Here is a 26,054-nt window from a genome sequence, read left to right as displayed (position 1 = left end):
AAATCCAAAGAACTTGTTTTTATTTTATTAAGTATTTATTTTATGTGAATAGGTGTTTTGTCTGCTTGTGTGTCTATGTATTGCACATATGTCTGGTGCCCTCAGAGGCCAGAAGAGGGCATTGAATCCCCTGGGGCTGGAGTTACAGATGACTAGTAAGCCAATAAGTGGGTGCTGGGAACCGAACCCAGGTCCTCTGGAAGAACATCAGGTGCTCTTAACCACTGAGTCATCTCTCCAGCCCCAGTACTGGTTGTTGTTAAAAGAACATTTTAATGCACCAACAACCAAATGCAATGTGTGGGTATCAACAACTGTTTCCAGCTACAAGTCAGAAATATTTTGTGGAGAACTAGGGAAATTCAACTACAGACTGGGCATAAACCAATATAACGGAGTTAACTGTCATATTCATTGTGATAATGATGCTGTGTTTATTTCAGCAAAAGTAACCACCTTTCAGAAAAGTGCTTTAAAGCATTTAGTGAGGTGAATGTTAAGACATGCATGGTTTTTTTTAAATTAGTCAAAAGTTAGATAAAGCAGATGTAGCAAGATGTAAATTGCTATTGAATAAAGATGACAGATTGTGGATGATTATGATAGCAGTTGATCTGCTTTTCTTTAGGTTTCAAGGGTAAGGTAGAACACATCAGAGACTTTTAGAGCTCCAGAGGATCTCAAAGAACAGCATGCGTGTGTGCGTGTGCGTGTGCGTGTGCGTGTGCGTGTGTGTGTGTGTGTGTGTGTGTGTGTGTGTGTGTGTGCCAGGAGGCTGATGTCTGGATGTCCACTCCCCCAATTGTTTCTTTTCCTCCTCCTCCTCCTCCTCCTTCTCCTCCTCCTCCTCCTCCTCCTCCTCCTCCTCCTCCTCCTCCTTCTCCTCCTCCTCCTCTCCTTTTTAGACCATGTTTGGCTAGGCTGACCAACCAACAAGCCTCCAGAACTCACCCATCTCCGCTTCTCACCTTCTGTGCTGGGACTGTAAAACACATCATGGTGCCTAGGACCTTTTGCATGGGTGCTGAGAACCAAACTCGGGTCCCTGCACTTGCAAAGCTACTACTTTACCCCCGAGCCCTTTCCCCACCACCCGAAGAACACATATCCCCATACCTTCACTTTAAAGATGTAGAAAATGCTGCTTCCCATGATAGGAACATTCTCCGAGAATCCATAAGAGATTGATGGAAGAACCCAAAGGAGAAGCAAGGCCTCCTCTCTTGACAGTTACATTCTCAGCTCTGCAGCTGCATTTTACTTCTTAGAGTCAGCCCTGCCCACCACAGGCTCTAGACTCACCCAACATGGCTGCCACCGCAGCGCCATGGACTCCACCTCTTTCCCGCCACCTGCGGTAGTCTCAGGCACCTTCACCAGGCTTGTTCCTGCTGCCACTGTCCAGTGACAGAAGTACCATGACCTCTGTGTCCTTCTTAGGCGCTGTCCCTAGCAGCAGTTCTATGGTGGGACAGCTAGCTCAGGCCCTCTTCTGTATAAACCTTGGACGGCTTCCATCTTGGATCACCAAAGTTCTGCCAGAGTCCAGGGAGGGTTCCTTGTCATTTTTAGTAAGGCAAAATTCCTCCAAAATGGCTTTATTCCCATGAGATACACGAAATGAGCTAACTTTGCAATTCTCTAAAGAAGTGATTCTGCCTTGGTGGGGGGAAGGGGTGGGCATCTTCAAAATGCATTAGCAGTGAGCAGGAAAGTGGTTCCAGGGGTTAAATGTATTGTTTCCTCAGCCAGAAGACCCTGCTAAGATGAGTTAGGGAATTTTGAAATGTCTGAAATTGTAAAAACCAAACCAAACATGGTCACACAGGTGACAGTGATGAAGAAATTTTAAAATGTCCCATTTATTTATTTGAGGGGGTGTGTGCAATGGCCAGCACATGTGTGGAGGTCAGAGAACAGCCATCAGGCATTAGTTCTCCCCTTCCACCATGTGGGGTCTGGGGTTGGGGGATGAAACTCAGGGAGTCCAGCTTGGCAGCAAGCGCTCCAACCTGGGAGCCATCTCACTGGCCCTGATGAAGAAAATTCAGTTCTCAGATGCTACTCTAGATTTAACATATTTACATTTACATCTTCATTCTGCCCCCCCCCATTTGTCCTTTTGTTTGTTTTTTGCAATTGAACTTCAGGGTGCTAGTCCTAGTTTTTTTTTATACTTTGAAGTGTGTAACATCGTGTTCTGACACACGGTCGAGTAGTGAGATGTTTGCTACAGTCAGGGAACTGAACCTATGGATCACCTCACGAGTCGCCTCCCTTCTCTGTTCTCATCGCTGCAAATCTGCAGCACGTGGTATGAGATTATGGACAGCCTCTCAAGCCCAGACCTCAGCTCTCCAGCCCTGTGCTGTGAAACCACCTCCTCTTTGACTTTTATCTCTCCTTCACACCTCTATGAGGAGAGTCGCTGAGGGCAAAACCGGTGGAAAGATAAAGCAAAATACTCCATGCTGAGAAGTGGGGAGGTGGGAGGAAAGAGAAAGCAAAACCTTAAAACCTCACTTGCCTAAAAGGACTCTGCTCTCTCATGTTCACCTGCCTGTTTCCTGTTCTGTTAAGAAACTTTAGTCTCCTTGCCTCAGCTGAGAATTAGCTTCTGCTCTTAGGTTCTTGCTACTTTCTAGCTGCATGTGGTACCTACCCCCAGATTCACCACAAACAGATAAAGATGTATCACAGGAAAGCATCAACCACCCCAGGCAGACTCCATCCACAAAGCGCATCACCTGCTCTGCTGGCTTCTGAGGTGATTCACTAACTGCATCTGCCTGCCTCCTTGCTTTACCCCACTGTCTGGCACTTGGCTCTAGAGATATAAAGATTTGGGATTTTTGGTTGGTTGGTTGGTTGGTTAGTTGGTTGGTTTTGTGTGTGTGTGTGTGTGTGTGTGTGTGTGTGTGTGTGTGCGCGCGCGCGCGCGCGCGCGCGCGCGTGCACACGTTTGTGTGCACAGGCTCATGGAAGCCAGAAGAGGGCATCAGATCTCTTGGCACTGGAGTTACAGGCAATTGTAAGCCACTCAACATGGATGCTGGGAACCAAACTCTGGTCCTCCCCACACACCGGAAGGGCAGCTAACTGCTCTCCACTGCTGAGCCATCCCTTACTTAAGCACCTTGAAAATGAGCTGGAAGGAGTGATCTTGAGTCAGATGCAACCTGAAAACAGGAAATCCTTCACTCGGCTCCTCTGAAGTCATCACTGTTAAGAGTGCATCCCTACCCTCATGCCCCTGCCACAGAAATTCTGCCCCATCTGTAGCAGCTGTCACTGTATTCCCTGCTGCACACCTTGCTTATGGCTCAACACGGATGTGGCATGGGCTTTCTTACATACACATGCATTTCTTCCAACAAACACAAAAACTCTGAAAAGTCTCGCTTATCCCTTTTGCAATTGAATCCTCTTACTCTTCCAGCTGACTTTGCTCCAAGTGACCTCTCTTGCTGCAGAAGAGAATCTTCTGGTCCCTCTGGATGCAGTGACCTGGGAGCAGCAGCCTATGCATGTCTTTTGTGTGATGCAGGACAGGAAGGCCTCCGGTGTGTGCTTTGCACAATCCCAAGTTTGCAAGGGTCTCCAAGGAGAATGACTGACATCATTCTATCTGAATTTGGTCTGGCATCAACCCTTCCTTCACTGCTGATTCCCATAGTTCCTCTTGAAGCCTAGAGTGGCTAAAAATGCCTCGATGGCCCAAGTTAACTCCAGAGTGTGAGGGAAATTTTGTGAACAGAGCCGGGAGACCTGTTTTCACTGCAGTGAAATCTCCCTTTTGGAATTGCTGACCCAGGAGAGGATGAACTGCAAGAATAGTGGCAGGGAAAATGACTTAGCTCTTGTGCAAAGTAGAAGCTGGGATGTCTGGGAGGTGAATGGGCAAACTGGTGTGTGGGAAACAGAGCCAGTCAGTGATGGCAGCAGATGAAGATCATATTTGCATGTGACTCAAAACACCGAGGGCAGAGCCATTCCAAGGAACTGCCGTTTAGCAACATGAACTCATGTAACAGAGACTTCCCTGTACCAAACCTGCTCCGATTGTCAGCTATACATTATAGACCAGTGAGTCTTAATCTTCCTAATGCTGTGACCCTTTGACACAGTTCCTCATGTTGTGATGACCCCCAACCATAAAATTGTTTTCATTGTTACTTCGTAAGTGTGATTTTGCTACTGTTATGAATCATAATATAAACATCTGATATTTCCAATGGTCTTAGACAAGCCCTGTGAAAGGGTCATTTGACCTCCCAAAGGGTCATGACTCACAGGTTGAGAACTGCTGGTATAGACTGTCACCAAGCAGACATGGTGTGGGGGTCTCTGCAAACACCGTGGCCAGCACAGTGTCAATCCATGTGAGGCAAGGAGGAAGTTCAGTTCAACACAATTCAGTAGACTGTGTTGGGTCAAACTTCTAGTCTGATGCCGGGTCATTTATTTTAGGCATATTAAGTACAGTAAAATTTAGAAAGAAGTTTCCTTGTGTAACACAATCCTGTATGCACAATACAGCTTAAGGCATAATTGCATTGAAACTCTTTTCAAAGTACACATCACCTCTTCCATAAAGATGGTGCTGTAGATAGATTACATCTGTCATCTTAAGGGCCTACGGGAGGATCTGCTGTGTTCTCAGTCATACCAATAGCGTAAAGGTCACCAAGCTATTTACCATCTCCAGTCCTGATTGTAAGAGTATGGGGAGGCAGTCATGGTCTCAGTCATATAGATAGTGCAGACTTCACCAGGCTATTACCCACATCCATTCCCAGCCTTTTGGGTGGAAACCTGGACCTACATCTCTCACTGAAGAGACAACTCTGCGCGTTTAACATCCCTGGTTTCCCTAGTGCCTGCTCACGAACACAAGGTCCTGTGCCCTCTGCAACATGGCACATAGGTTTGATATCTGGTAGTGCCTGTCTGAGGTGGTTCTAACCAGTGGTGAGATCTCTGGTTCAACACTCTGTTGGAGACTGAAGAGTGGATTGTTACCTTGTTTATTAAATTCTCTTAGGTGAACTCATTGGGAGTTGCCTGGTGACAATGAGTACTTGGTGAGTGATTGTAGAATTTAGTGCCCCTTCACTGACAAGACATTGACAGCAGGAAACTCTTTAATAAAGAAGATACAAGAGCAATAAGTGTCACAACCCAGTTATATTCAAGACCTGAAATATGATCATGTCTGTGTTAAACTTCCCTTCAATATTACTGCAATATATTAATGTCATTACACGTGTGTCTCTGAAGTCCTCAGTTGTCTTTCTCACCTTCACCATTCTTAACATTTGGCACAATACTTTTCAAAACAGGTATTAAATAAAAGTCTGTTGAAAAAGACATCCTTAGCAAGCTTCATCTCATGTTAAATAGTTAAATAACAGAAGCAATAAACTCAGGTGAATATGTTGAAGGAAAGGATGTCTACTCAAGCCTGTCTCCTCTACATCATCTCTTCCACCATGGTGAGTGAGATTATCTTTGTCTCCTCTACATCGTTTCTCACACCACAGTGAGTGGGATCATCTTTGGTCTCCTCTACATCGTCTCTCACACTGCAGTGAATGAGGTAACCTTTGTACTCACCATTGAGAACTGTCCTCTCTGGTACCCTGAGGCAGGGCACTGCATTAGGCATCTCAGAATTCTGCTAGACAAGCTTGAAATATTTAGTAGCTCTATGATTGCTCTCTCACACACAGACCCAAAGGACTCATAGGGGCAAATGCACAGCCAGCCTGAGCCTTTTTCAGAAGCCCAGGGGGAGCCAGTCCCAGAATGAATGACCTTTCCTACTGAAGTTCAGTAATCTCAATCCAAAACTGCATGGCACATTGATTTCTAGAGATTTTCCATGGGATATGTCTCTCTATGCATATCACCTGCAGTGTCGCATTGAAAACACTCCAGGCAATCCTCCCCGCAAAGATGTCAATCTCCAAGAACATTTGCCAGCAAAAAGGTTTCCTACTCCTCTTGTCCCTGGTACCTACAACACCACAGACCAGGGTTCTGCAAAACCAATCTAAAAAAGAACTAAAACAAAGTTATTTTAGCCATTATGGCTTTCGATCATCTCAGTTGCAGGTTCTTTGTGAGGTGAGTGTTGCTCGCTGTTTTTATAAACTTTAAAAATATATAGAACACTCTTAGTTGGAGAATCATAAAAACATTAGACTGTACGGGGCTCCAGGATGACACTCTACAGCACACTCACAATCATTGCTGTACCAGTAACAATAGCCAGGGAGGAGACCAGCCTAGATGGCCATCAACAAATACACAGATAAGAAAGTGTAAACCGGGCAGTGGTGGTGCACGCCTTTAATCCCAGCATTCGGGAGGCAGAGCTAGGAGGATCTCTGTGAGTTCAAGGCCAGCCTGGTCTACAGAGTGAGATCCAGGACAGGCACCAAAATTACATGGAGAAACCCTGTCTCGAAAAACAAAAACAAAATTAAAATCAAAAATTAAAGAAAGTGTGGTAGTCTAGGCTCAGTGGATTTTAAACTGCTGGGAAGAAATATGAAACCGTGGTATTTGCAAAAAAAAAAAATAAGTGGAACTAGAATCATTATATTAAGTGAAATAAGGCAGACTCAAAATGAGAACTATCACATTTTCTCCCATTGTGAGACATAGAGTTTAAATTATATATATATATATGTGTGTGTGTGTGTGTGTGTGTGTGTGTGTGTGTGTGTGTGTGTGTGTGTATGTGTGTGTGTGTGTATGTGTGTGTGTGGGTGCATGTGTGTGTGTATGTGATATGTGTGTGTATACATGTGTTTGTTTATATGTGTGGGTGGGGGTCAGGACACTAGAAACGGGATCCTGAGAGCAGGGGAAGAGCTTTGAACCTGGGGAGGAGAGGATAATGGAACAGAGAAGAAATGAAAGCAGAAGGAAGGTTATTGCGGGAAGAACTGAGCTGGGGGTGGGGGGTGTAGAAAGTGTGGGAGAGCACGGTGGGGGGGGGGGGAGTGCATTCCCGTAGCATATAATGTCACATATGTCGAAAACACTATGATAAAACTTGCCACTTTACTTGAATATGAAAAATTCACCGGGCTGGCAAGAAGGCTCAGTGGCTAAGGGTGCTTGCCACCAAACCTGACTACCTGAGTTTGATCCCTGAGACATGTGGTAGAAGGAGAGAATTGACTTCAGAAAAACTGTCTCCTGACTCCACACATGTGCAGTGGGCACACACACCCGGACACATACACAAGATAAATGAACAAATAAATAAATGTAAACATTCAAAAATAATTAATAAGAATAAGGTAGAGGGTCATATTTTGCCCTTGAAATATAGCTTTGCTAACTCCTGGGAAATGTCAAATTAGCTGCTAGAAGATGGCATTATTCTTTCCATTTGATGATGCATGCAACAAGACATGAATTTCACTTTATTTTGGACATTTTCATGTTGAAAAGAGCTAGTGGTTTAGTTTCCAAAAACCTGTCTGTCTCAGAGTCTCTGTGTGATTCAGCCCTCAATCCATTTGATTTCTCTAAGATTTAGTTACCTTGTCTTAAAGATTTTAAAATATTTTTATTCTACATATTTGAGTGTTTTGTCTACAGGTATGCATGTGTGGTACCTGCATGTGGTACCCTAGAGGTCAGGAGAAGGCACTGGGTCCTTCAGAACTGGAGTTACAGATGGTTGTGAACTACCATGGGGGTGGTGGGAACGGAACCCTGGTCCTCTGCACGAACACCCGGTACTCTTAACCACTGAGCCTCTATCCAGGTCCCAGTTACTTTGCCTTTAAAAAAAAAGTTAAGGCCGGGCGGTGGTGGCGCACGCCTTTAATCCCAGCACTTGGGAGGCAGAGCCAGGCGGATCTCTGTGAGTTCGAGGCCAGCCTGGTCTTCAAAGCGAGTTCCAGGAAAGGCGCAAAGCTACACAGAGAAACCCTGTCTCGAAAAACTAAAAAAAAAAAAAAAAAAAAAAAAAAAGAAAAAAGAAAAAAGTTAAGGTGCTTTGCTATTTTTTAAAATGCAAGTAAATAGAAATATCACACACCAAGATTAACCAGGCCTGAAGTCTATACACTCAGTGAACTTCTATCCAGTTAGAATTGTCTTAAAACCATGATCCATAGTGCCTTAGAGAAGGAATGTGAAAATTCTTTACCAACTCTAAACTGCACGTAAAGCCTTGCTTTGGGGACTGTGAATGTCACTGAACTCCAAGAAGATATTAATTCTCAGAAGACATCATGGATTAGTTTGTGTGGATTTGGTTCCAGTGATAGAGTGTGGGAAAATTCTAAAGAAATATTGGTTTGAATCATAAATTATTAGGAAGCTCCGAGCTTTTCTTAGAAGCTGTTATTTTGTTTATATGGGAAACTACTTTTTGGAGGAAAAGTTGTGGTTTCTTGACTTTCTGCATTCGATGGATTAAAAACCACAAAAGAAAAAATTATTTTTCTAGCAAATATTTTGAGAAGTCAATTATAAATGCCAAAGATTTCATCCTCCTAAAAATAAAATGCCTGAAGACTCATTGCTTGAGAAAAATTTAGATCTTGCTGATAATTAGCATAATATACCTCATTAAAAAAAGTTCCATGCAAATGGATAATAACAGTAACTGCAAGGCTTCCCTGCCCAACACATTTAGGAATTAAACAGTATTAAATATCACTGAACTGCCACTGACAAAAGCTGACTTTATCTTCTTCCTACAACCCTCCAAAGGTGTACTAAAGGCAAAGTAAGACCGTTTATAAAATATGTATTAGAAGCCATCTCCAATTCTATACTTTGTCTTTTTATCTTTAATATGCTTTATCATTATTTATATGTAGCATTTGGCATCCACAGCTTTAAAAAAAAACAACAACAACTTGACATTTTAAAATTTGATTCTTCCAGTTCCTTTACTCCCTGGGTCTTCTGTGTGCCTCAAAGACATGAGAACTCTCCAGGCTGTTCTATTGTCCCCAAACATTCTCCTCATTAAAAGTGAAAAACAGCACATGCACGTGCGCGCACACGCACACGAGCACACACACACACACACACACACACACACACACACACACCCCACTGTCTGATAACCAGAACTCCAGTGCCAACTTGCCAGGCAGCATGTGTGCACTGGTACAGTAGAGGCCTTAACGAGAAGATAAGAGAGAGAACGGAAAAGGTAATGGGGGAGGGGTATAGTCAAGATACTATATATACATCTGAAAGAATAATAAACGAATAAGAAGGAGAAATAATAAAGAATAATAAACATAGGAAAGTGAAATAAACAAAAGAGAAACTAAATGTACAGAACCAGAAGCTCGACAAGACCACTATAAAACCACGCATGCATCCTAGCCGAGCAGATACAGGTCAAAGAGAAAATGCTAGAACCAGAAGAGAAACACAGTCTGCTGCCTTCAGTAATGGACACTTGACAGACTCCCAGGACAACAGTGTCCAGAAAACCAGAGAATATACATATTCCAAAAATAATCTTGTTTGTTAAAGTATTTTAACTATTTCTCTCCCAATTAAAGTTGTGATTCAACAGTGCCAATTTCTCCTTTTTGTTATAATGACATGTTGGATATTCATGTGGCTCAAGTCACTGACTTTTTTTTTTTTTAACAAGTTCTGGGTTTTTAATGTTTATTTATTGTGTGTGAGCCCTGTGTGTGCCACAGCCTGTGGGGGGGGGGGGGTCAGAGGGCAACTTGCAGAGTCGACTCTCTTCTTCCACCATGGGAGTTTTAGGGGTCAAACCCGGGTCCGCAGGCTCGGCAGCAAGCGCCTCTGTGGCTGAACCACCGCACAAACCCAGAGGTTTTGGTGTCTTGTTAAAAACATTTCCCTAATCCCAATTATCCAAAATCCCAAGCGCAGCCCCACCCTCTCCAGGGAAGCCCTTCTGGGTCTGATCTCCTCCCTCAGCATCTGGACCTGCACTGAACTAAGAAACTGACTTAACTCACCGTTGTTTATAACCAAGGACAACAGTCATTTCTGGACTTTTTAGAATCCCACATGCTGACTCATCCTAATCAATAATTTGACTATCCATCCATCTTGCTATTCTCCCCATAGACCACTGTTAGCTGCAGGATGTTTGGAGATGGGAGCTAAGGAACAAATTTTATGGGAGAACAGATGGATATCTAACCTTGAAGCTTGGTTTAAAAGATGAACACATCATTTTAACTTAAATGTTATGTATTTGGTGTGGTCATATCCAGAAGGTTGATGAACATCAACCCCAACCATGTTAGTATGAAATAGCATTTAACTTACTTTATTAGAAATTGACTGAAAAGAGCAAATACATGCTGATGAGTCTCTATTTTCAAGACCTCATCTTATTTGTTTTCCCTCAGCTGATTATGTTAGCCCCTGCCTCAGTTACTCTTCAGTTGTTGTGATAAGACATGAATGACCAAGGCAACTACAGAAGAAAGTACATTTGGGGCTTACAGTTCCAGTGGGTTTTCGGTGGCTTCTAGTTACTGTTGGTGTGATCATCAGATCAGCCAACTTTTAAATTTATCTTTTCTCCTTTTTCCCCTCTCTTAAGCATATTAGAGTCCTCCCCATTGGGGACATTGATTGCTCCCATTGAGTGCAATAATGATAAAGCCCATTTCAGAACTTTTTTAAAGCAGTACAATTTATTGTACCTTGATTTTTGCTGATATGAGGAACAAGACCGTCTTACCAATTTATGTCTCATGACTTCTAGAAGGACTGCATCGTTGGCAGTTAAATTAACAAGACTGGATAGAGGTCTGGATATTGATCCAGAGTGCAAGCTTAGCCTTCAATAAAAAGAATAAAGCTTCTGCTGTTTCAAGTCTTCAGATGATGTCATATTTTTACTGAACTGAAGCAAGAGGAAACTAAGAAACATCTCTATTCCAATGCTCTACCTGGTCTTCATTTCAGAAAGACTTCCAAAAAGATTTTAGAGCAGTATGTGTGTTCAGCCAGGCAGTGGTGGTGCATGCCTTTAATACCAGCCCTTGAGGGGCAGAGGTAGGTAGATCTCTGAGTTCGAGGCCAACCTGGCATATTAATCTAGTCCCAGGACAGCCAGGGCTACACAGAGAAACCCTGTCTAGGGAAGAAAAAAAAAGAATTATGTCTGTTCTTATATAAATGTGTGTGCATGTGTTTGTGGAAGTCAGAGGTCAATGAACCTCAGGTGTCCCTCAGTCACTGTCCACCTCATTTGTTGAGAAGGGGTCCCTCACTGGCCTGGAGCTCGCTGGTTTTTCCAGGCTGGCTATCTAGGGATCCTCCCGTCTCTCCTCTTCGGTGTTGTTGACAGGTGTGTGCCACCATGCCCAGTTTCTTCTGGTTCTGGGAACTGAACTCAGGTCTTCATGCCTGCATGGCAAGCATTTAGCTGACTGAGCCATCTCTTCTGTCCCTCAGGGAACCTTTAAAATTAGTGTCAGTTCTCATCTGGCTCACACGACTTAATTTCAGTCCTAAAATAAGTCTGAAACGTGCAAGGGAAATTCAGAGAGGATAAGGGTAAGCTCTTCCACGAGATCACTGTTCCTCATCACAGAAGGAGGATCTCATAAACTCCTGCATCATGTGCATGAAATACAGACAGATGCAGTTCTTCGGTGACCTAGGCATACATGCGACACTCTGATGGTTAGAGCATAGCTAACATGGAGAGTTTCTCCATATAAACACATATATAACATGTTTCTTTAAATGCCTGTGAGGAGAAGAGTGAATACATCTCACAGAAGCTCATTTAATGCATTAATTTCACTCCTCCAAGAAGCAGAGAAGAGAGCGTGATTAAGCAGAGAAGTAGCTTGCTGAGGAAATACCTGTGATGGGCAAAGGAAGGTGGAAATGGAGAAGGCAGGGAGATACAAATCCAGCCAGGATGTGGAGAGGAGTGGTGCATGGGTAGTTAGTGGAGTGTCAGACATGCTCAGTCTTAGCAGGCTTGAGGTATTATTTGATCGAGGGACCAAGAGCTCTTGATTGACATGGATCAAGCCAGATGTGCTCTACAAGAGCAAAGTTGCCTGAGCGGTAAAGGGCTGTCTGGACTCCACGTCCGTACTGCGCTGCTCTACAAGGCGAAGATGGCAGGCTGGATTCACACCCTTGGCAGCAGGTTATTTTCCCAGGTAGCTGCAGTTTGGGGCAATGATGGCAAAGTCAGAATTATGATCTCACGAACCCTCCTTCCACAGTGTCTGTGCTCTGTGCGGTTTACACGGGTTGTCAGAGGACTGGAACATAAAGCTCGTTTGGGGAAGTGTGATTTGTTGCTTCATCCACAGCCTTCTGAGCAATGTTTTTCATTTTCCTCCCGTTTTAACTTGCTAAGCCTTAAGAGAATTGATGGATAAGGCCAGGTCGCTATGGTGAATACTAACGTTAAGCCATCTACTCTGCCACTTCAAATCATAAATCCCAGAAAATGGTCCCAATTCTGTTGTGCGTGTTTTAAGAAGCAGGTTGATAGATTGCCTTTTTTTTTTTTTTTTTTTGATCCTCCAAACCTCGAACTCTTACTTTCTCCCTAATCACTAACACAATCCTACCAGCCAATAGTGTCAGATATGTGCTGATTGGCCAGTCCTTCTCCAATCAGAATGGTTCTTCCAATGTTACTGAATGCTTGAGGACACAGACACAGACACACACACACACACACACACACACACACACACACACACACACACTTTGTGACTCAGCTCTATCAGTTGTTTTTCCCATTCCTATCTATCAACTGAATCTGGCTTATCCTGCGATCCTTCTGTCAAGTGGCATCGCCCACAGGCTTTCCCAGAACCTCACCATCAACAGCGTTTCTTGACCTCCATCACACCTGGTCACACATACTTCAGAGTGGAGCAAGAGGAGCCTCTCCTGGGGTTGGGTTTCTAGGTTAGAGAACCCAGCTCTGACTCCCTGTAGCCACAGATTTCTCCTTGCTATAACGGGTTCAAGGGACTAAAGTCTTGTCTTATTGACACCTGAACTCTGAATAGTCACAGTCTTCTCTCTCTAGCCTTTAGGAATTTCATCTGTCTCCATCCTCTCTGGACAGACATCACAGATTTGTACTTGTTAAGATCCACTGCCAACAGGTGGCTCTCAGGATGCCTGGGCTAAGGGGTTCACATGAAGTTGCATGGCCCTTGCAGACACAGGGAGAGAAGAAGAGCAGGTCCAAGTGTGCCATGTTGGATCCTTTTGATGTCACCATTGTCCCAAGTGACTTTTCAAGCTGAGCATCCATGGCCTATGTTAGGTTAGATGCATATTTCAACTTAAAGTAACCCAAAATGTACAGGGGGAAAAAGGAATTCACAAGATTAATTCATTCATAAGATTAGTAGTGAGAGCCAATTAGGACCAGGAGCAATATTCTTCAGAGAGTTAATTTCATTTGAGCTCCCTAGCAACTCTGCTAGGCTTCACTGTTCCCTGTAAAAATTAGAAAATCAAGACCCAGAAAAGTCTCACAGGAGGTGGGGCTTGCTCCTCAGGTCTCCACGGCCACTGTCTCTTCACTACACCTTCCAGGAGTCTGTGGTGTCAACCATGCATTACAGAGTGACTAAAGAAAATGTGTAGTATGCACACAATGGAGTTTGATTCAGCCATGAAGAACAGCATTATGTCATTTACAAGAAAGATATGGAACTGGCAACCATCATGCTAAGTGAAATAAGCCAAACTCAGAAAGGCAAACACTGCATATTCTCTTTCATGTGTGCAACTTTATCTATACATATATGAGTATAAAATACATAAATATTATATATGACACAAACGTAGAATGGGAACAATTTGTGAAGATTTAGGGAACTAGTGGGAGAGCATAATGGGGGTGAATATGGTCAAAGTGCATGACATAGTTTAATAAAAACATCATTTTTAAAGCTATCATTTTGTATAATAAATATAAGCTGATTTAAAAAAAACAGCTAAGAGTAGGTAGTTTCCCATTTGTGAGTTGGTGGTTAGCAACCAGAAGGCTTGTGTTGAGAGTCTTCTTTGTAAAGACTGACATCTGAAAGCTGAAACCTTCTTGGTTGCAGAGAATGGATGTTGGACTTGGGCAACAGGTTGTTAGTGGTTGGGATGGATGTGTTCCCATTTGTCGGGCTTAGAGACTCAGGAATTCCAAAGACCTTCATTCATTTTCCCCTCCAGAGCTTGTTTTCTTGCAGACAAAACCACTTCCCTTCTCTACCATGGAACATATGTTAAAGAGAGTGGATGTTCATGATGCAGGGTAAAAGGATACAAATCTAAACAATGGCTCTCCCTCTAGAGGGCGAGATTCCCAAAGAACTCTTACACATTTATCAGATAGGGGTGAACATCTTAGAGGTTGTAGAGCAGCCTCCTCCAAGTGGGGAGGGGAATCTCAGAAAGCATGTAACCTAGTCATTAATGGGCTAGTGTTAAAAGAGCCGAATTTCTTGTCTGCACATTCACCAGGCTTGTTCTAGACTCCAAGAGTCAGTTTGTGAAGAAGCAAGCCATTTGCACACCCACTCTCTCAGTGCCACTAATGTAAAATCAAATCAAATGTAGTAGGTGTGGGTATTATGTCTCCAGGCATGGGGTTGGGGGATTTTATGTATAGAGGAGAAAGAACTCTAAGTACCAGTTATTCAGTGTTAAAGGACCCCTGATCTCACCACATGGCTGTGTCTCTGCACACTGTGGAATACTGCTATTTTTTTTTAAAGTCTATAAACATCTTTTTTGGAAAATGAATAGTATTAACACATTTTTGCTCAGGAGACAGAATACAGGCACAGCACTCTAGTGGTCCAACCCAGGCTTTCATCCACGCATGCAAGCAAAGACTCTACCTACTACACGCAGCTGCAGCCCTGTGCTCTCCTAAGGCTACTCTCGTATTACCAGACTTAAGGGATTCTAGAAAGCACTTCAAAAAAATTATGTTCTGTCTGAGTCAATAACGACAAAAGAGGATGACCTCAGAAATGGGCACCATACTGGGCAAACTCTTGTTTGCTCTTAATATTCTGAGTAGTCCTAAGTTAAGCAGACCATGGAATTTGTCAGGAAGAGATAAATGAATAAGACTGTGTGAACCCTCCACTCAAAAACTATTAAAAAAAACGGAAGAGAAGAAATTCTCCTCCAAGGATACATTTTCTTTTGAGAATTGGAAACAGATAGGTTTAAAGATATTACATTGTGGTAGAAACTGTCTTGAGAACATACAATTTTTAAAACCTTGTCTAACCAAATGAAAGTTGTACCATATTTTAATAGACTTTATTTTCCTGAAACTATTGCAATCAAATCTAAGCAGTCTTCTCTGGTTTGCGTACTTTTTAAACATCTGCAGACAATGCCATACACTTACACTTCTGACACCACTTCCTGACTTAAACAAACCCGGGCTGTGACTAAACTTTTTAAAGTAACCTTTGGGGAATTTCTGTAAACACATGGTGTATTCAGTAAAAACTTGGAAGGATGTCTGTGTTTGTTTGTTGGTTTGTTTTTAATGTATGTATCAGCCCCTTGATAGGTGGAGACCCAGAGAAGGGAAGGAGGGAGAGGGATCGAGAGTTAAGAGAGGGAGGAGAGAAAAGGAAAAGGGGAAGAGAGACATAGAGGGACAGAGAAACAGAGAGGGGCAAGATGAATCCACTTCCAGGCAGGAAGGAGAAAGACACCAACTCCGAAGTTTACGAGATTGTGCGGGTTGCCGCAGAGGAATACGGTAACAGCTGGAGATTACGGTACTCTCTGGGCTACTGCCTGTACTACGTCAACCAGAGCCGCAAAGTTCCTCGCTTCTCTTCTCTGGTGTCCAGGAACTGAATATCAAACCGGTGATCGCGGAGTTATTGGCTCGTTATATTTGTCTTTTCTTTTCTCTGTTACCAGTCTTTATTTTTAAAAGATCTAGGAGAAGCAGAAGCGAGCCCGGAGTTTAAGGTGCTCGGCAGTGGTGGGTGAGTCAGCGGGTGCTAAGGACTGGGACTTGGTCTTTGGAGACAGTCCCCCTCTCCTCCCTGCAGAGAAGCAGCCGGAGCAGCAAAGACTGAAGGTCCGCTCTTCCCCACGCCGGGGCCTCCGCATCCGCGCAGCAGGTGAGTAGCGCTGCGGTGCCGGGCGCAGGCATCCCGCAGGGCCGGGTGGGGGTGGGCAGGTGTGCCTGGCTTCCAGTTGACACTGGACCTCCACTTAGCCCTGCGTCTCCGCTTTGGGACCCGACTTGAATACCAGCACCCCAGAGCTCTGTGTTTTCCTGATTTGCCATGAGAAGTTACCTTCTAGTTAACAAGTGTCATTTTAACCCAGTTATAGATCCCAGATGGGAGAAAGCGGGTTCCGCAGTGGCGTGTTTTTGATATCGCCTGTGAAGGCTTGAACTTGGGGTTTTCACAGCAGCCTTCGCCTGAGATCCCTGCCTTGGGGCTCGACCTCAAAAGACAAGTGTGCATGTCCCCAAGGCCGGCACTCCTGTCCCATGTTTCCTGGTCCTTTTGCAGTTATTTAGGTTATTTAGGTAGTTATTAGGGTTATTTAGGTAGATCATGACCCCTGGCCCAGAAAGTCCCAGACATCCCCGACTGCTGGCACGCAGGTTTGATTTTTTTTTTTTTAGACCCTTAGGGAATCCGCAGTGACTGTTACTCGCAAAGCCTGGTCCGAGGAGTGGTGAGCTCCTATTCAGCTCCCTGGAAGCCCGGGTGTGGCTAGAGGCTGGAATCCTTAGGGCGGGCGCCCCTAGGAGATCCTGCCTGAATCCATCAGGGCCCTGTTTAGCCCTGGGGATCGGCTTTGCTGGGAACCTGGCTCTCGCGCGCGGGTAGCTTGGCAGGTAGACAGACACGCGCGCTCTGCTCCCACGAGCGCCAATTCCGCGGGAGTGAGCGTGCGCGTGGCCCTGCGGTTCCGTGCTCTCTGAGGTTCGCTCTCCCAGGCCGCCCTCTCCAGGTGACTGTGGAGCAACCTGTTCAAAAGGCGACCTGGAGGATCCTCCAGATTCTGCCCGCTAGACTCTGTGCGACAACCCGCCGCCGCAGACGAGGCTGTGGAGCTGGGGTGGTGGTGCAGGGAGGGGGGCGTTTCAGGGCTCTTATTTTCTCCATCCTGGCTCTCGGAAATCCAGCTTCCAGCTACTGCAGCTTGGGGTTTGGTTGTCATTATTTGAGGTGGGGATGTTGTTTTGTTTTGTTTTTGGGTTTTGTTTTTTTTTTTTGGCTTGATTTTTGTTTTGGGTATTGAACTTGGTCAGCCACGGGGAGGTGGAGCACTCGAAGGCAGCCTCCCAGAGGGGAGGACTGGGGAGGACTGAGAAAAGGGACAGAGCACGCGATCCCCTCCTGTGTCCACTCATCGCCTGCGTCAAGGCCGCACAAAGCCACTCCTGGACTGCAGAGCAGCAGGCTCCCAGCAGGAGTCTGGTTACTGGGCGAGCTCAGCAGGGCCTGGCTGTCTAGGGTCCCTGGCTCACTGTCCGCCTTTTTCTTTGCGCTTTTTATTTTCAGCTGGATTCAGATGAACGAAGCTCCAGGGCCGCTTTGGTCTCAGCAAATATTTCAGACCCATGCAACCTCGCCAGAACGCCTAGAGGCTGGAGCTAGCAGGAGCCCATAGTTGGGCGACCAAGCTGAGAGTAAACACCGGCCAGCTGCAGCGCCCAGATGCCCAGGGTCCCTCCTTTTGGACTTCGACGGCTGAGCCACACTTAGCTGCTACCCTTTCGGCAAAGACTGGCAATAGACTTGTGAATTTCTAATTTACCTGTGAATGCACAGGATGGATCAGACCACACAGAAAAGGGAGCTCCTGTAATCTCTGGGATTGCATTCACAGCGGGTCCCCTTGAACCTCGCTGCATGCTTAGGGTAGGGAAGGTGTCCCCAGCAGTCCAGAGCTTTCCTGGCCATGTCACCGTTAATGATCTGTGACTTAGCGTGGCCCTCTGAGGGTTGCCAGGGCTGCCCAGGGTGGTTTCCAACAGGTGTGTCCTCTCCCTTCCCCAGCCCAACCCAGCGGGCAGGATTCTCCCAAGCTGAGGTTTTTTGACTTGGCTTTCCTCATTCCCACCTCCGCCCCCCACCAGAGGGTGGCGTCCAGAGCCGGACCTGGCCCCCCTCCCTGGGACCATGGTGCTTCTCGCTGAAAATGTTTCCGAAGGTTCCAACTGCACCCACCCACCAGCACCGGTGAACATTTCTAAGGCCATTCTGCTCGGGGTGATCTTGGGGGGACTCATCCTATTCGGGGTGCTGGGGAACATCTTAGTGATCCTCTCAGTGGCCTGTCATCGGCATCTGCACTCGGTGACTCACTACTACATCGTCAACCTCGCGGTGGCAGACCTTCTCCTCACCTCCACCGTGTTGCCCTTCTCGGCCATCTTTGAGATCCTGGGCTACTGGGCCTTCGGCAGGGTCTTCTGCAACATCTGGGCGGCGGTGGACGTCCTATGTTGCACAGCGTCCATCATGGGCCTCTGCATCATCTCCATCGACCGATACATTGGTGTGAGCTACCCGCTGCGCTACCCCACCATTGTCACCCAGAGGAGGGGCGTCAGGGCTCTGCTCTGCGTCTGGGCGCTTTCCCTGGTCATCTCCATCGGACCCTTGTTTGGCTGGAGGCAGCCGGCACCTGAGGATGAGACCATCTGCCAGATTAATGAGGAACCTGGCTACGTGCTGTTCTCCGCGCTGGGCTCTTTCTACGTGCCACTGGCCATCATCCTGGTTATGTACTGCCGTGTCTACGTGGTGGCCAAGAGAGAAAGCCGAGGCCTCAAGTCCGGCCTCAAGACCGACAAGTCGGACTCAGAGCAAGTGACGCTCCGTATCCACCGGAAAAATGTCCCGGCAGGAGGCGGTGGGGTGAATGGTGCCAAGAATAAGACTCACTTCTCCGTGAGGCTGCTCAAGTTTTCCCGAGAGAAGAAAGCCGCCAAGACTCTAGGCATCGTGGTGGGCTGCTTCGTCCTCTGCTGGCTGCCTTTCTTCCTAGTGATGCCCATTGGTGAGTGTTCTCAGCCCCACTACTTAAGGTTTACAGGGAGGGGAGTCTCCACGGGAGACCTCGCCTAGGGTGGGAGGAGGGGGTCTGCATTTCAAAGTGCACAGAAGGACGCCCTGGTGGGGATTAGAGTTTTCCCTCTTTCTATTCCAGTCTCCTTTGCACTGGGTCCTAGGTCACTCGGTCCTCTGCAGCAAAGAAGGCTCCTCCTGGCTGCTCCAGATTCGTTGGTCTCTTTATCGAGAATGGCAACTTTTCATAATGTTTTTAAATCTACTCACTCCCTTTAGTGTCCCCAAAGCAGACTGCTGAATACTGCTTGTGCTCTACGATGGGTGGGGAAGCAAGTCCCATTGGCTTGTAAATAACCACCATGCTGAATTCTGGGCAAATGTGTGACAGCAGGATTGGGTTAGATGGTTCGTTCCATTGTGTTAGTTCTAGCCTCTGCTTAGGCTCTGTCTGCACATTTTGTTTTCTGAATTCATTAAGGAAGAGAATATGGTAAGCCACCCATGACAACAGAGATGTTTTTTTTTTTTACATGCAAACCAATTAAAAACTGTAAAGAATCCACCATATCAATCCCACTAAGCGAATACTCTTTCATTTTCAGCAGCGAGTTTGAAAACAGACATCACTCTTACCCAAAATCATCCCGGAAGTTACAGATGACAGCTTGAAAACAGTACAATAATGCTGCAAATCCAATTTTTGCAGATGCAAAATTAGCTGTTATCAAAATTAATTAGCTCATTCTAAGTATCAACAAGCTGATCCACTCAGAACAGTCCCCGGTCTCTGAAAGGCCTTCGATGCAATCCCAAAGCACTTCTTTGCTATTTTTAGTTTGTAAGCTAAAACCCAGACTCACAGGCTGGTTACCACAAACTCTAACAAACATAAATTATAGCAAATAACGACAATAACACAACCGCTCTAAAGTTCCTATGAGGCCAGTGTCAATTACAGTACCATACTTTGCAACATTGCGTCAAAATAACAGGTCTAGTTTTTGAGTGCCAGCAGTGCCCCAGATGTTGACCAGACTTTTCAACCAAATTATCATCCAGCCACCACAGGTGGAAGAAAGACACTTTTCAAGTGCTATCAAATGATATAGCCACCAGTCATGTGTAACTGTTTAAGTGTGGATTAAAATTAAATTATAGCCAAATTCCATCTCTCAACCCCACTAGCCACTTCTCAAGTGCTCAATGACCAGCTATGACCAGGAGCTACATTTTTGAGACAGTAGGGACACAGGTGATTTCTACAGATGTGGGATTTCTGTAGAACAAGGCTACCGGAGAGGCTGACTCGCCTTATGACCTTCTTTGTGCCTGCTTATCACTGTTCCTAACTCTTCTCCTGGAAGGATGTTGGAGCTTTGAGTTTACAGGACATTCTTTAGCCTCTCTGCTTACTTCTTTCCCACATTCCTTCTCTCTCTGCATCCCCGAGAGTACACTATTATAGCTGTACCTGCTCACTCTACAAATGCTCGCCGACCCCTGGTTTTAGCTGCTACCAGGGAACAAGGCAGAAAAGCCTTTGCCCATGAAGTAGTCATGTGCAAATGTGCCCTAACGGTTAAGGATTTATAAGAGCTATCAGAGAGCGAGCAGAGTGAGAGGCCAGGGAGCCTAAGGACGATGGATCAGTCTGGGAAGTTCTATGCAGTGTAGAGACATTCAAGCAGAGCATTGACTCAACTGAACTTGTAAAATCCAGAAGGAAGAGCAGGTTGGCAGAGGCAACAGCAGATACAGAGATAGGAAAGCTTCATCTGCTCAAGCAAGGGCAAGCGGCAAGGGCAAAAGGAGGCCGAGGGCAGATGAAGTCACGGCATGTGAGGTCTCTTTGGTCAAGTAAAATTCGCGTACTTGTCTACTTGCAGTTGGAAGCTGTTGGAAGCCGTTGGCGGGTTTTTAAGCAACTAAATGGCTCGTCTTTGTACTTTGTAATGATTATTGTGGTAGCTGGGTGGAGAATGGCTGAGTTCAAGCAAGAGTGGAAACAGGGAGACCAGCGAGGAGGCTTCTGAAAGGTCTGGGAAAGAGGTTGTGAGGCCTTGGACTCTGGTGTACTGGGTGAGTGGAAGCAATGGGGAGGGAGCACACTGGACGCTTCCTTCAAAGGCAGAGCTGACAAATGTGGACATGGGAAAGAAAAAAAGGAGAAAGTAAGTGTGATGTCCAAGTTCAGAACCTGAATAACTGGGTAAATGGTGATATATTTGATGGGGGATGGGGGTGAGGAGAGACAGAGAGAGAGAGAGAGAGAGAGAGAGAGAGAGAGAGAGAGAGAGAGAGAGAGAGAGAGCTGGGAAAGGCAGGAGAAGGTGGGACATCATAGCATTGCTTTCCCACTGTGCTGGGAATGTCTATTAGACATCTGAGTGGGTAGTGGTGCAAACTTGGAACTTTGAAGGGACATGGGCTAAGAGTAAAACACTGGACACATGCATGTGAACATCAAGAGGCACGGGGAGGTCCGCCAGAGAGGAGGCATCCAGAGAAAAGACAGAAGAACTGAGCCTCATAGGTGTCGGGCAGGAAAGAAAGCAGACGGGAGAGAGGAGTGTGGCCCAGGAGGTAGGAGAAAAATGAGGAGAATGTGGAATCCCCAAGGCAGAAGATAAATGTTTAAAACAACAATAGCTTGATCTACAGAGTGAGTTCCAGGACAGCCAGGGCTGTTACACAGAGAAACCCTGTCTCGAAAAATAACAACAAAAATAAGAATAATCAATTGCGTCACACACAGCTCTTGGGCAGAGCAAGTGGAGGACCGGACACCAGCAGTGGCCTTGGTGATGAGGCAGTCCTAACTGATGGACAGTGGTCAGGTGGGGCTGGTCACTCCTGTAAAGAGATGGGAACAAAAGCCCAACTGTGCATCTTCGAGGAAGAACAGGAGATCAAGGGGGTGAGGAAAAGCAGCTCTTAGGAAGAGTTTGCTAGAGGGGAGTTGGGAAAGGGCGTTGCTGGAGAGATCCAGAGGCAATTCTCAAAAGCAGAAGACAGGCCATGGTGTTTGTATTCTGATGGGAAAGATCGGATAGAGCAGGACAGCGATGACATAGGCAAGAGCAGAGAGAAGTGTCCAAGAGAAGGAAATGACAAAGAAGTCAAGGTCGTGAGCACCGTAGCAAGAAGGAGTGAAGGAGAGCATTAGAGACCTCTTCAGAATGCTTCAATATCCTCCAGTGAGCTGAGAAGCAGAGAGTGGAAGGAATGAGGAACGTGTCTGTTGAAAAGACACGAAATATCTTAGGAACGAGAGTCTGTGTATTATGAAAATTTAGTCAAGACAGTAAAGTCCCAAGGGCCCATTTGGAATTTATGATCATGAATATGAAACAGAGCAGGGAAGAAGGCTATATGATGCTCTCCCAAAGCTAAGTGGCTGATGGCTATAAGAATGTGGTTGAGGATAGATAGGAGTTCTAGGGAGCAGGGTAAAGAGGGCACATCTGTGATGGATGGACATGGACTAGGTCAGATCACAGCCCACACAGAACAGATGGTGGAAAGGGTTAGAGACGATGGATACCTGGGACCTCAGGATTGTGTTTGTGACGGGTTCTAAAAGAGATGAGGCATAATGACTCAAGTCCTGATGTCCTGAAGGGCAGGTGGATGCCTGGAACTTAATGGAGTCTTCTCCTGGGCTTACATGCACTCTCAAGGAGTTGATAATGCTTGGGTAAAGATGTTGTGACAGAGGGACTTGTGATGTAAAAAAATAAAAAATAAAAGGACACAGAGTCAAGAGGAAAATTGAAAAGCTATAGTTAACAGTGTGTCAGAAGGCTGCTCAGTGAGGTGGGAGACCCCTAAACTCACCAATAAGTGACTGGTAATTTCCTTTTAACACCAAAGGAATACAAAGATGTTTCTCCCAGGAGATGTGGACAGGTGATAAATCCCAAATACCAAAGCAGAAAGAATGGAAAGATGCATACAGCATGCCCTTGCTTTCCAGGGCCTGGCAAGCTAGTTAAAGAGACAAAGTGAGTAATTAGCATGGGCCCAAGAGACTGATGCTCAAACAGTATTAGGACCTTGTGGTGAGGAATATATCGGTTGTAGTCATCTGGAAATCATTGAAGAAGCTTCTAGAATACCACTGCTGATGGAGCAGGTTCTTAAGACAGCACTACTTCAGCTGAGACATCAGTGAGATGTTATTTGTTTTCATTAGCAGCCTCAAATGCATTTTTCACACAAGATGTGAACAGAAAAATAAATACGCCATTATGTTACAAAACCCCAAAAGAAGAGGCCATCAATCTGCATTAGGCAATTCGAGAATGAAAAGATAGAAAGAAAACTGGGTCTCGAAGGAAGGGGGTGTGGCAAGCTGAGAGTGAAACACCCACATGCGTACTGTCTAAGGAAAACCAAATGAGGGAATCCTTTTCGTTACCAAAGGTTTCTGACCACTGAGGTGTGATGGCTCATACCTGTGATCTCAGCACTTGACAGGTGGTGGCTGGAAGACCAAGAGTTCAAGATCACCCTCCACTACACTACACTCAAACTACAGTGAGTCAGAGAGTAGCCTGGGTTACAAGAGACCTGTCCTTCAAAAGTCCCCATGGAGACCAGGAAGAGGCTTTGTCACTCTGACATTGCTAGGACAAGCCCCTTTCCCCCAAGTTTCTCCCCACCGAGCCTGGGATGCATGCTGGATTGAATAGTGTGTCTGCAGGTGAGAGTCCAACTGAACTGCTTTCAAACCCAAGTCTTGCTTGTCCTGTTTCCTTTCTGTGAGTCCATTGTTCGGCTGAAACTCAGAAGCCATTCAGCTGAGGGAGGTCACTCTGGAGGCTGCAGTCAGCCATTCTGAAGTCGCAGTGACAGCTTATAAAAAGTGAGTGTTGACGGTAGAGATGCGTGGAGAGGCTAGGAAGGTGTCAGCCTTCAACCGTGGAAAGGGAGGAAGGCTGGAGACTGTCCCCTAGGGAAGGTCCAGCAGCTGCATGAGATCATCTTTGGTACTTAACCCCTTGTCCGTCACCTACCACTTCCTGAGGGCTGAGACTTAGCTCCTTTTCTCATAAAACAGAGGATGCCATACAAACCAGCTTTCCGTGTAGCGCCTAGCTCAGAGCAAATGACAATTACTGATCTTATTAGGACTCATACGAGCTACAAATTATTATGGATATGTTGACATATGGCTGTTGCCATGGGGGGATGGCTGTTGCCATGGATGGTGCATGTCCCTGGGGGTATGAGAGGGAGAGCGCATTGGAAAGCAAGAGGGGGCACCATTTATCAAACATATAGTTACATGCCTGAATTCTGTGTATAGTACCCTGTTTCAACCCAATGCCTGGCATTGCTGTTGGACCCATACTGTTGCTTCTGCATCAAAGGAGACAATAAATAGTTTGGATTTTGACTTGTATGGGCAGAGAGCATTTGAGAATTGTGCTTCCCAGAAGACAGAAAATGTACAGCGGCAGTGAGGGAGAATGTGTTCTAAGCTGGGATGCTGGGGTGAAGGAAGAGCTGGAGAGATGCTTACCAAATGGGAACAGAGAAAACGATGCGTTTACTCAATACAGTTTCATAGACTATCTACTATGTTTTAGGTGGCTAGAGAATCACTGAAGATAATGTCAAACCCCTGAAAATCAGGACAACTGAATATGTAGCAAAGGCTTCAGACAGCTGAAAATATACCAAAGATGCATAAAATATACCACTGATGCATAGAACGGCTTCTACATGTCACATAATGACTGGTTCCTCAATAGGTGCCCAGGTAACAGGTGTCAATCATTGCTTCCCTGTAGGTAACATGGGACCGGGCCCCTGGTTATTACAGAAAGGGTTAAAGTCTTAGAGACAGTAGTGTGAAGACAATCTAATCATGATCAGGGTTTAAGATAAAAAGACCAGTATTTCATCACAAACCAACACAGTGCCACAAGGCAGCATCCACTGTAACCACATGTGAGTCTGTGGATGTAAGTCAGAACCCAGCTTGGATAGTGATCAGAACTGGCTGGCCTTCAATGGTGGCCTCCATTCCTCCAATGCTCTAAATCAATTTTCTTATAGTGGGACCATTTGTCTCCATGGTAGAGTATTACCAGGCCTCTGTGGAACAAGCTACATCTACCACAGGCCCAACATCACCGCTTCCTCTTTCTGGATTAAAGCAAGTGAGGAGACCCACCTTAGTCCAAAGAGAAGCAGACCAGTCAGTGTCTTGATATGGGAGGAGTGAACCCACATAGGGATGAAGAAGAATTGTGGTCTTCCTGCCAAGTGCTCATCATGGATGTGTCAAATAGCCTCTCTCTTTTATCTACTGGCTACATTGAGAATTCCTCATGAGCTGTACTTTGCATAACACTCAAGGTCCTTTTTGTCCTTCCTGCAGGTTTCCAATTTCCAGACACGCACGAACAACCCCAAACCATATACAACGCTAGAAAGTGGGTCTAGATGTTACTTTAAAAACCCATACAGTGTACTAGGATGGTCCTAGGCATCCAAGATTGAAATTCTCTCACAAAATGACCTAACCTTTGAGCCAAGATCTACATAACTGGTTGATCACTAGTGCTTAAAAATGAGTGGGCGAGCTGGATATGTGGCTCCATTGGTAGAGCATTCATGTAACATACAGGAAGCACACTAGACTCCATCCTCAGCAATGAATCAACCAGGCGTGTGGTGCACACCTGGAATAGCAGCACTCAGAGGTGGAGGCAGGAGGTTCCAGAGGTTCAGCAGTTCAAGCCTACTATGTAGTGAGTTCAAGGGCCAGCCTGGGCTACATGATACCTTATCAAAAAAAAAAAAAACAGAATGTACACAGAGTTTGGCAGGGCCAGCCTGATGTTCACAGGGATTCTCCAGACGCTCCTGTGGGTATCAGATGAAGCTGCAAAGAGAGGTACCAGATCAGGCCAGGTTTGAGAGCCATTTTACAAGTTGTTTTTAATCCAACGACAGCCAGAGCGACAAAGATGACAA

At 45.6% G+C, this 26,054-nt stretch overlaps 1 protein-coding gene across 2 annotated transcripts in view; it reads left to right on the top strand.

Moving 5' to 3' along the window:
- Positions 1-15,814: 15,814 nt before the first annotated feature.
- The window catches only part of Adra1a (adrenoceptor alpha 1A), a 95,474-nt gene continuing 85,234 nt past the window's right edge, over positions 15,815-26,054 (top strand). For both annotated transcript variants that reach the window (XM_059273428.1, XM_059273427.1), the window contains exons 1-2: positions 15,815-16,145; positions 17,550-19,053. In XM_059273428.1, the coding sequence (XP_059129411.1) occupies positions 18,171-19,053 (883 nt within the window). In that variant the 5' untranslated portion in view covers positions 15,815-16,145; positions 17,550-18,170. The remainder of the gene's footprint in view (positions 16,146-17,549; positions 19,054-26,054) is intronic.

The sequence above is a fragment of the Peromyscus eremicus genome, chromosome 9, assembly GCF_949786415.1.
Source record: "Peromyscus eremicus chromosome 9, PerEre_H2_v1, whole genome shotgun sequence".
In the NCBI taxonomy this organism is placed as follows: Eukaryota; Metazoa; Chordata; class Mammalia; order Rodentia; family Cricetidae; genus Peromyscus; species Peromyscus eremicus.
Note: the sequence above shows the minus strand (reverse complement) of the source record. Positions and strands in the feature narration are given on the sequence as shown.